The sequence below is a fragment of the Numenius arquata genome, unplaced genomic scaffold, assembly GCF_964106895.1.
Source record: "Numenius arquata unplaced genomic scaffold, bNumArq3.hap1.1 HAP1_SCAFFOLD_339, whole genome shotgun sequence".
Lineage (NCBI taxonomy): Eukaryota > Metazoa > Chordata > Aves > Charadriiformes > Scolopacidae > Numenius > Numenius arquata.
In genome coordinates, this window is record NW_027414036.1 from 50,172 (window position 1) to 61,454 (window position 11,283).

Sequence of the window (11,283 nt, forward strand, 5' to 3'; positions counted from 1 at the left end):
GACTCCAGTCCCTCTTATGAATACCTCTGTAGGCCACCCTGAACTTGGACAGGTTCAGTTGTCCTTAATTTGGGCATCAACTGTCATTTTATTTGGCCAAAGGAAACTCCCAAGGGCCTCCAAGAAGATGCCCACAGATATTGTCTTGTCTCCTCATCTCTCTGCACATATTTTTGATCTGTCTCTATTATCTGCACATACCTTTGACCATCTCTAGCACCTCAAACGTCACCAGATGTTTCCATCTGAACAGCTCGTTCCCAGCCACCATCATCATGGGAGCTGAGACACCGAGCTCACATGCAATTGCCTATTTGATGACCACCTGAAGAGAGGCAAGAGGAACCCCATCTCCTGTGGTTCTGTGGTGTGCATGGGAGGAGGCTGAGTCGCCTTCCAGTGCCCAGACTACATAGCAAGGAGAGGATGCCTCGACTCACTCAGCTGAATCCCTTCCCTCAGCAGGGGTAAAGGGGATGCCCGCCTGTGCCTCTCTGGCTGTCCTGTCTAATGATGGGCGAAGGACAGTTGATATTTAGAGCTAACTCTGTCTCTCAGCAGGGAAATGACACTTCTGGAAAGGAGTGTCTCTATCCAGCTGAGGGAGAGAACATCAGGGATTGCATCAGCCTGTTTCACAGCAGGTTCCCCTGGAGACCCAGGGATACCTCAAGAGATTCCAGAGGGGGCAGGAAAGGTACTGCCTTGGGCTGTTGGTCTGCTGCTGAGCTGGGCCGGGCTCCTGGGACATGAACTCCTTACTCATGGCCATGGGGCAGCGCGGCAGAGAGACAGCTCTGCCCAGGAGCAGCTCCTCTGCCAAGCGCAGCAGGGCTGAGGGCACTGCCTGCAGGCACCGAGGGGAGAGGAGCAAGGCAGAGAGAGCTTGAAGGCAGTGTGGGCTGTGAGGAAAGTTGAGAGCTCACTGGGGGAGAAATCTTCACATCTTTCTACATGGTAAGTACCTGCATGAAGGGCAATGTATCTGCAGTTTGTGGAAAGATCTCCAAAAGCTGTCACATCCCACAGTCGAGGGGACTGTCACAGTTTCTCTAGTGTAGAGAAGGACATGCTGCACAGCAAAGCCTCTCTGCCTTCTCCCAGGGAGGGCTGCAGGGTGTGCGTGGGAGTCTGCTGCCAGGGGTGCCCAGGGCTGTCCTTCGGAGCAGGGTCCCATCACCCCTGGGGGCTGTGTGCTGGGGCAGGGACTCTGCCACTTGCAAGGGTCAGTTCTCAGCCTCCTGCGGGGGCTCCCCATGGTGCTGCAGATAGAAGCTGTGTGTGCAAGGAAATACTTCTGGCAGGGCAGGGTCCTTCTGCTGTTGAGAGGGTACTGTGCGCGTCAGGGCTGCTCGCAGATCCAGATCATCGCTAGGAAATTTCCAAGGGGATGTTTCAAGAGGAAGGTCAAGGCAGAGTTTACAATAAGGAGATTTTCTGAACCTCTGTTTTCAGTTTCCTACTCTGAGCGCATGGGACAGGAGCGAGGGTGAGAGTGGGAAACAAAAATAGAAAAGGACCCATCTAGTTTGAACAAGTCATTGAGACTCCTGAGCTGTAAGTTCAAGTGATCAGCAGGTCTGCTAATGGCCTCCTAAAGTGCCTTCAGCCACTTCTGTGCCTACGCCCAGCACCAGCATCACCTTTGCTGTACCCATCAGGTTGTTCTGAGCTCTTGAACCTCCAAAACAGAACATGAACGCAGCCCCTGCCCTGCAAACAGGCAGGTGTCTGTAGGGCCAAGGTGAGTGCACAGAGGTTGGGGTGGGCTCTGTGAGTGCTGACAGGATAAGACACGGCACAGGGAAACACTTCCCAGGAGGAAAATCTCCTGGCAGCAGGGATATGACATGGGAACGAGAGGAAACTTAAACCAGAAATGTTGTGGGAGGGAGAATTCCGCAAACTCCGTACGATCCCCTCCAATGCAGACCCCTTCCCCTGAGCAAGCCCCCCCGTGCCTCCTCTCCCACCAAAGCCTCTGCCCTCAGGGCTGTGGGGTCCAAGGCATGAACCACCTCCTCTGCAGCCGGAGCTCCAGCAGAGCCGTGGTGCAGCTCTCCAGCCACGTGCCCTGTTCTCCCTGCGGAGCAGCGGGGCTGAGAGCGACTGCCCGGCAGCGTCGGTGTCTGGGAGGTGACAGGCACGGCTGGGTACGGGTGATGCTGTCCCGAGCGCCCGGCTGCCTCTGCCCTGGCCTCCTTCAGCCAGACCCTCGCTGCAGTTTCCCTTGTTTCTCCACTTGTCTGTGTTATTGCTGCTCTTTTCTTGTTCTCACTCTCGGGCTCTCTGGGGATGGGAGTTTCAGCTGCAGAGTCACACATTGATCTTGTGTGTCCTCCCATGCAGGTGTGTCCATGGGAACAAGGGTCCCAGCTTTCCTCTCGCCTGTGCGGCTGTGGACAATGCAGCCTGTGGGGCTGGGGAATCAGCTGGTTTTCCCTTCGTGAGATAACATCATGAAAAAACTGATGTATCTCCTTGAGGTGTCCTTCCAAGCTGTGAGCTGCCCTCCAGGATGCAAATCTGTCCCATAGCATCTTTGTGTTACCTGAAAGCCCCATGGAGAAGCGCAGAGATGCTATGACCAAGGAAATGCTGTTGGGTTGGTGAAATGAGCCCTGTGTGTCCTGGGCTGGAAGTGGTTGCTGAGACGTTGAGAAAGGGCAAGACATTTAGTTGTCTGCAGTGGATCCCTCTGCTCTCAGCAGGTTCTGCTGACTTCTCAGGGAAACATTGAGGGCGTGTGATCGCCCTCCATCTCAGAAAGGCGCAAGCCCAGTGTGTCAGGGGCTGAGGGACAGCCCAGCTCCCCTCGCTCTGTACTAAGCCACAGGCAATCCTCTTGCCTTGCAGGATTCACTCTGCTCTCCCTGAGTGCAGCAGGAATACTGAGGGTTTCTGACATCCCAAAACAGTCCTCAAATGGGACGGAGGGAATTTTTTTTCAAAAAAGCTCTCAGTTGGCCTCTGCCTCCCTCACTCCTTCGAAGAGGGAGTGCAGGTACTGGCACACCCTTGTGCATTGGGCATGGTTTTATCTGACAAAGTCAAACACCAGGACTGGCCCCTGCTTCCAGCGTTCCCGTGAACTCTCTGCTGCAGAGCAGGGCTGACTCCTCGGCACCAGTGGGCAGAGGCCCAGCTCCTCATGGCACGTTCAACCAGCACGGTAGCAGAGCTTCAGCCATGGAGCTGAGGGAAGCTCTCCTAGAAAAGGAATACAGGGGGTAAGGCGTGTAGCAGGGAAGGGTCTGTAGCAAAAGGCTTTGGTTTTGCTGCTAAAAGTCTCCATTAACTTGTCAATGACTTTTCCTCCTTGCAGGGGTCTCCATGCCCAGAGGCAGCAAATGTCCAACAGCAGCTCCATCACCCAGTTCCTCCTCCTGGCATTTGCAGACACACGGGAGCTGCAGCTCTTGCACTTTGGGCTCTTCCTTGGCATCTACCTGGCTGCCCTCCTGGGAAACGCACTCATCATCACCGCCATCGCCTGTGACCACCGCCTCCACACCCCCATGTACTTCTTCCTCCTCAACCTCTCCGTTCTTGACCTAGGATCCATCTCCACCACTGTCCCCAAAGCCATGGCCAATTCCCTCTGGGATACCAGGGCAATTTCCTATGCAGGATGTGCTGCACAGCTATTCCTGTTTGTCTTCTTGATTGCAGCAGAGTTTTCTCTTCTCACTGTCATGGCCTACGACCGCTACGTTGCCATCTGCCAACCCCTGCACTACGGGACCCTCCTGGGCAGCAGAGCTTGTGTCCACATGGCAGCAGCTGCCTGGGGCAGTGGGTTTCTCACTGCTCTCCTGCACACGGCCAATACATTTTCCTTACCCCTCTGCCAGGGCAATGTCCTGGACCAGTTCTTCTGTGAAGTTCCCCAGATCCTCAAGCTCTCCTGCTCACAGTCCTACCTCAGGGAACTTGGGCTTCTTGTGGTCAGTGTCTGTTTATCATTTGGCTGTTTTGTGTTCATTGTGGTGTCCTATGTGCAGATCTTCAGGGCCGTGCTGAGGATCCCCTCTGAGCAGGGACGGCACAAAGCTTTTTCCACGTGCCTCCCTCACCTGGCCGTGGTCTCCCTGTTTATCAGCACTGCAATCTTTGCCTACCTGAAGCCCCCCTCCATCTCCTCCCCATCCCTGAACTTGTGTGTGTCATTTCAGTACTCAGTGGTGGCTCCAGTACTGAACCCCCTCATCTACAGCATGAGGAACCAGGAGCTCAAGGATGCCCTAACGAAACTGATGACATGTTCCTTTTCAGAAGCAGGAATGAACTTCCCATCTTCTTTTGCATGTCACTCATAATGTAACTCATTACACACCCAGACCTTTTTTGGTAGCTTTTTTGTTTTGGTTTATTTGGTTTTTAGCTTTTCTTGGTTGTATTAATGCTGTCTAAAAAAAAAAAAAAAAGAAAACAAACAAAAAACCCAAAACAAAAACAAACAAAACCACCCCCAAAAATAAGTAAGTCTTTATCCTATTTCGCTGTGACTGTCTGACTGACTTGTGTGACCCAGAGCCTGTGTAAAGAAGGAGCTTTTCTCCCTTTGTGTTTAAACAAAATAAAGGACCCTGCACTGATGTGCTTCCCCAAGATCCTTTTTCTGAGATCTTCTCTTCTTGTCTGGACCAGCCAGGTCAGCTTCTGGTGTTTGATGTTTAGTAGTCAGTAGCCACCCTGAGCTGGGTCTTCCTCCCAGCCTGACCAGCGTAGCCCTGAGCACCACAGCCCACTTGCTCTGCAGAGCAGCACCACCAGCTCGGGGGCTGCGGGAAGCCTGGGGAGTGGGTGCAGGAATGGCTGGCCAGGCCAGCACAGATGAGGTCTCAAGGGAGAAGTCTCCTTGGGGAGAAGTGATGTCCTGGGAGAAGAGCAGGGCACTGTGCGTGTCCAGGGGAGACATGGAAAGACAAACCGTTTGCTGTGAGTGGCAGCTCGGAGGCTGCCCTTTCCCTGGGGCAAAAGGAGCTGCCTGAAGATCTCCTGGGCCAATTCTCTCATGCGGTCCTGGGGAGCAAGTCTGGCAGCTGGGGCTGCAAGCTGCCCGGCGTGGAGATCTCCTCAGCATGCCTGATGGGTGAACATTCTCACTGGACTCCATTTCCTGCTGTGGGAACAGTCCCAATAGGGCTGGTCTGCTGGGCTCGGCTGGGGAGACGGCAGGGAGGTGACAAGATCCATGGAGGGGCTGGGCTGGCAAGTGCCCCCCAGGGGAACACCCCAGTGCATAGCTAAAGTGTGGGAGTGTGCAGGGTGGGAGCACACAGCAGCGTCCTCCCACAGCCAGGCTCCTGCGAGAGACATGACGGCCCAGCAGAGCAGGGTCTGGGCTGTGGCCGTGTTCCCTGGACACCCCGGGGAAGCTGCCCCAGGGCCCTCATCACAGACCGGCCAATGACAACCACCGTTTCCAGCACTGGCCTCTCACCCCAGCTCGGAGAGGTTGTTTGTCCCTCCACAGAGGGACATCTAATGATGAGGTCAGACTCCACCTTTGTATTGTGCAGGTGAGACCTAAGCACGCACTTCGTGTGTGTGGGGGGGGTAGATGGACCCCAGTGAGCACAAATGCCATCAGCTCTTCCTGGGGGTGCCATGAAGGCCTGTGGGACAGACAGTGTCTGGAGGTCACTTCACTTGGAGAGTGAAGTGACTTGGAGAGTGTTTTCCCCTGGGAAAACACCTGGATGCAGCACTAGGATGTGCTCCCTGGAACCCAGGTCCATTCCTCATGGCGCGCGCAGAGCAGGGCGATACACCATGGGGCAGCAGTGCCTCCCAGCCTCAGGAGTGGCAGCAGGAGGTCAGAGGGACACTGGGACTGCTGCAGTGCTCTGCCTCTGCGTGTGCAAGGGAGGGACTCCTGTCTCTGATCACCCGCGTGTGTATGAGGAGTGCACGAGCTGTGAGCTGAACCTCACGAACGTGAGCCGAACCTTTGGTTTTCCTTTGCTCTCTTTCCGACTTCTAAGTTCCTCCCTTTCATCACCCTCTTACATTCCTCTCAGCTCTCCAAGTGGCTCCGGATTCCCCTCCTACAGGATGGGTGTCTTCAATGTCACCAGGGGGGAAACCCTGGGTACGTCCCTCAATTACACTCACCACCTCACATGTCACCAGACACTGACTCCTGGAGCAGAAAGCTCCAGGCAGTGATGACAAGTAGGCAAAGGCAAGGTAAAGGTGGCTCTGATGCTGTGTAAAACCGGATGTGTTTTATCATGCCAAAGGGCCCAGCCGTGACCCTGGACAACAAGTGAACCACGAGCCAACAATGTGCCCTTGTGGCCAAGAATGCCAATGGTCTCCTGGGGTCTCCATGCATTAAAAATAGCATGGCCAGCAGGTCGAGGGAGGTCATCCTCCCCCTCTACTCTGCCCTGGTGAGGCCACATCTGGAGTACTGGCTCCAGTTCTGGGCTCCCCACATCATGAAGGACAGGGAACCGCTGGAGAGAATCCAACAAAGGGTACGAAGATGATCAAGAGGCGAGGTGAGGCGGCGGCAGCAGCACCGGCAGCACCGGCAGCACCGGCGACGAGGACTGAGGTGAGCACGCGGGGAGGGTTGGATCGCGCTGTACGGAGGGGTTTCCGAGCTCAGGGACCCCCCACTCACAGCCCGAGCCCCAGCCGGAACCCGGAAGTCCGCGTCAGCCAATGAGGCACGGAGGGGGCACGGCCGCGGGGATTTAAACGCGGTCAGAGCAGACACTCGGTCCGTCGGCGAGGCAGCAGCAGCAGCACCGGCAGCACCGGCGACGAGGACTGAGGTGAGCACGCGGGGAGGGTTGGATCACGCTGTACGGAGGGGTTTCCGAGCTCAGGGACCCCCCACTCACAGCCCGAGCCCCAGCCGGAACCTGGAAGTCCGCGTCAGCCAATCAGGCGCGGAGGGGGCGCGGCCGCGGGGATTTAAACGCCGTCAGAGCAGACACTCGGTCGGTCGGCGAGGCGGCGGCAGCCGACCGGTCTGGCAGGCGGCGCGCGACACACAGGAAAAAAAAAAAAAAAAAAAGTAGTCACTTGGCAGAAGAGATTTTTTTGAATCATGGTTGGAGCTCGGCCGAAGGCTATTAAAAAAACTGTGGGTACCCAAACTGAGGCCCTACACAAACATGCAGGCACCCAGGCAATTGGCTGCAGTGAGTGCTGGAACCTTGCAACAGAGGGTGGCAGAGACACCATCTGTGTTAGGTGTGAGCAGATCAGCGATCTGCTTAACATGGTGGCTGAACTAAGGGAAGAAGTCAGTAGACTAAGATCCATAAGGGAATGCGAACAAGAACTAGATGTGTGGTATCAGGCACTGCAGACCCCTGTAGCAGAGGGAGGTGACCAAAGGAAGAAGGAGGAATGGATACAAGTTAGAAGAGGCAAGGGAAAACCCTCACAGCCCGCCTCCTCTCTCCATTTACCCCTGTACAACAAGTATGGGACACTGGAGGTTGAGAGTGAGGCAAATGAGAAGGTAGAAGAAGCACCATTTGGGGAGTCACCTAAAGCAAATCAGTCTCCCCCTCGCATCAGAACCTCTACACTACAAAAAAAGAGGAAGGTTATTGTTATTGGTGACTCCCTTCTGAAGGGAACAGAGGGTCCCATATGTCGGCCGGATCCTTCCCACAGGGAAGTCTGCTGCCTCCCTGGGGCCCGCGTCAGAGATGTTACCAGAAGGCTGCCAAGTCTGGTACAGCCCTCTGACTACTATCCGTTAGTAGTTATTCAGGCGGGTAGCGATGAAGTCAACACTGGAAATCCAAAAACAATCAAAAAGGACTTTAAGAGACTGGGGAAACTGGTTGAGGGATCAGGGGCACAGATAATTTTCTCGTCAGTACCCTTAGTCGCAGGTAGGAATGCCGAGAGGAATAAAAAAATATGCATGATTAACAAGTGGCTCAGAAACTGGTGCCACCAACAAAATTTTGGGTTTTTTAATCTTGGGGAACTTTATACGGCACCAGGTCTCCTAGCAACGGATGGAATACATCTTTCTCAGAGGGGGAAAAAGATACTGGCATGTGAGTTGGCAGGGCTTGTTGAAAGGGCTTTAAACTAGGCTCGAAGGGGGAAGGGGTTAAACACGAGTCCAGCAGAAATAAGCCTAAGGAGAGCCTTCAGCCTGCCATCTCACGTAAAGTGGGAGATGCTGTAAATACTGTAACAAAGGCATGGTCTTGCAGAGAGGGACCGAGATCCCCTGAGACAATAGGGGACAGAAGTGTATTTGGCACAAAACATGTTGGGAGATCAGTGGAGTGCCCCTCTAAGAAGGAGACACAGCCAGCAGACCGACTAAAGTGTCTCTACACCAACGCACGCAGCATGGGAAACAAACAGGATGAGTTGGAAGCCATCCTGCTACAGGAAAGCTACGACATAGTAGCAATTACGGAAACTTGGTGGGACGAGTCCTACGACTGGAGTGTGGCCATTGATGGCTACAAACTATTCAGAAGGGACAGGAGAGGAAGAAGGGGTGGAGGTGTTGCCCTCTATGTGAAGAAATGGCTAGAGTGTGAAGAGTTGTTGCTAAAGAATAGCCATGAGCAGGTAGAAAGCTTGTGGGTAGGAATTAGAGATCGGGACAACAAAGGGAACCTTGTGGTAGGAGTCTACTACAGGCCTCCTGACCAGGCAGAGCCTGTCGACGATGCCTTCTTACTCCAGCTGGAAGAGGCATCACGATCACAGGCTCTCATCCTGCTGGGTGACTTTAACCACCCTGACATCTGTTGGAAAAGCAACACGGCTGGCTGCAGGCACTCCAGGAAGCTTCTAGAGTGCCTAGACGACAACTTCTTGAGACAAGAAATCACCAGCCCTACTCGAGGAGATGCATTGTTGGACTTGTTGGTCACAAATGCAAGTGAGGCCATCAGGGATATCAAAGTTGAAGGCAGTCTGGGCTGCAGTGATCATGCTCTAGTGCAGTTCACTCTCTTAAGAAGTTTGAAGCCCAAGAGGAACACCATCAGGACGCTAAATTTTAAGAAAGCGAACTTCCAACTCTTCAAGGAGTTAGTAAATAGGACCCCATGGGAAACTGCCCTTAGGGACAAGGGAGCAGAACAAAGCTGGCAGATCTTTAAGGATGCTCTCCATAGAGCACAAAAGATCTCAATCCCAACATGTAGGAAATTGGGTAAGGAAGGCAAGAAACCACCATGGTTGAGCCGGGACCTGCTGGTCAAACTAAGGGGTAAGATGGGGCTACACAGGAAATGGAAGAAGGGACAGGCAACCTGGGAAGAGTATAGGGATGTTGCCCGGCTGTGTAGGAATGAGGTCAGGGAGGCCAAGGCACAGCTAGAATTGGACTTGGCAAGGGACATAAAGAAAAACAAGAAAGGCTTCTACAGGTCCATTAACCAGAAAAGGAAGGTTAAAGAAAATGTACCCCCCCTAATGAGCAGCAATGGGGAACTTGTATCAATGGAGGAAGAGAAGGCAGAAGTTCTCAATAATTTTTTTGCCTCAGTCTTCACTGGCAACCCCTCTCCTCCTAGCTCTTGTATTGATGGCCCACAAGTTGAGGATCCAGGTGACAAAGTCCATCCCACTATAACTGAAGGCATGGTACGTGATCACCTAAGGAATCTAAAGACATACAAGTCCATGGGACCTGATGAAATCCATCCCAGAGTCCTGAAGGAACTGGCTGATGAAGTTGCAAAACCACTTTCCATGATATTCGAAAAGTCATGGCAGTCAGGTGAAGTCCCTGCAGACTGGAAGAAAGGAAACACCACACCCATTTTTAAAAAGGGAAGAAAGGAGGACCCTGGGAACTACCGACCTGTCAGCCTCACCTCTGTGCCTGGGAAGATCATGGAACAGATCCTTCTGGATGCCATGCTTGGGCACATGGAGGACAGGGGGATGATTCAGGACAGCCAACATGGCTTTACTAGGGGCAAGTCCTGCCTGACTAACCTAGTGGCCTTCTATGATGAAGTGACTAGGTCAGTAGACAAGGGGCGACCTATGGATGTAATCTATCTGGACTTCTGTAAGGCCTTTGACACAGTTCCTCACAACATTCTACTTGCCAAATTGGAGGGATACGGATTTGATGGGTGGACGGTTCGGTGGATAAGGAATTGGCTGAATGGTCACACCCAGAGGGTGGTACTCAATGGTTTTAAGTCCAGATGGAGAGCAGTGACTAGTGGTGTCCCTCAAGGGTCCGTCCTGGGACCAGTACTGTTTAACATTTTTATCAAAGACATAGACAGAGGGATTGAGAGCACCATCAGCAAGTTTGCAGATGACACCAAGCTGTGTGGTGTTGTCGATACACCGGAGGGACGGGATGTCATTCAGAGGGACCTGGACAGGCTGGAGAGGTGGGCCCAGATGAACCTCATGAGGTTCAACAAAAGCAAGTGCAGGATTCTGCACCTGGGAAGAAACAATCCTCAGTATAAATACAGACTGGGGGATGAGGTATTAGAAAGCAGCCCTGAGGAAAGGGACTTGGGGGTGCTGATGGACGAGAAGCTGGACATGAGCAGGCAATGTGCTCTCACAGCCCAGAAGGCCGATCACATCCTGGGCTGCATCAAAAGAAGTGTTGCCAGCAGATCCAGAGAGGTGATTCTGCCACTTTACTCTGCTCTGGTGAGACCTCACCTGGAGTACTGTGTCCAGGTCTGGAGCCCTCAATATAGAAAGGACATGGACCTGATGGAGCGGGTCCAGAGGAGGGCCACCAAAATGATCAGGGGGCTGGAGCACCTCTCCTATGAGGACAGACTGAGGGAGCTGGGGTTGTTTAGCTTGGAGAAAAGGAGGCTCCGGGGAGACCTCATAGCGGCCTTCCAGTACCTGAGGGGGGGCCTACAGGAAGGCTGGGGAGGGTCTGTTTACAAAGGCCTGCAGCAACAGGACGAGGGGCAATGGTTTTAAGCTGGAGAAGGGGAGATTTAGATTGGATATTAGGAAAAAATTCTTTACCATGAGGGTGGTGGAACACTGGAACAGGTTGCCCAGGGAGGTGGTTGAGGCCCCTTCCCTTGAGATATTCAAGGTGAAGCTCGACGAGGCCCTGGGCAACCTGGTCTAGTTGGGGGTGTCCCTGCTGACTGCGGGGAGGTCGGACTAGATGACCTTTGGAGGTCCCTTCCGGCCTGGACCAATCTATGAATCTATGAATCCAGTAGGTAAATTACTGGCCACATGGGATCTTTGTTTCTTCAACTGTTCCTGAAGAAGAAAACACTCTCAATGGTGTCCTTGAATTGCCTTTCAAGTTTAGAC

At 53.4% G+C, this 11,283-nt stretch overlaps 1 protein-coding gene across 1 annotated transcript; it reads left to right on the top strand.

Annotated features, from left to right (window-relative positions):
- Nucleotides 1-3,350: 3,350 nt before the first annotated feature.
- On the top strand, nt 3,351-4,319 carry LOC141477698 (olfactory receptor 14C36-like). Its single transcript, XM_074166950.1, has one exon. It carries the CDS (start codon nt 3,351-3,353, stop codon nt 4,317-4,319), a length of 969 nt encoding a protein of 322 aa, XP_074023051.1.
- Nucleotides 4,320-11,283: the final 6,964 nt, after the last annotated feature.

Excerpts from the sequence above, each read along its gene's own strand:
- LOC141477698 (XM_074166950.1), top strand. The coding sequence starts at position 3,351 with ATGTCCAACAGCAGCTCCATCACCCAGTTCCTCCTCCTGGCATTTGCA.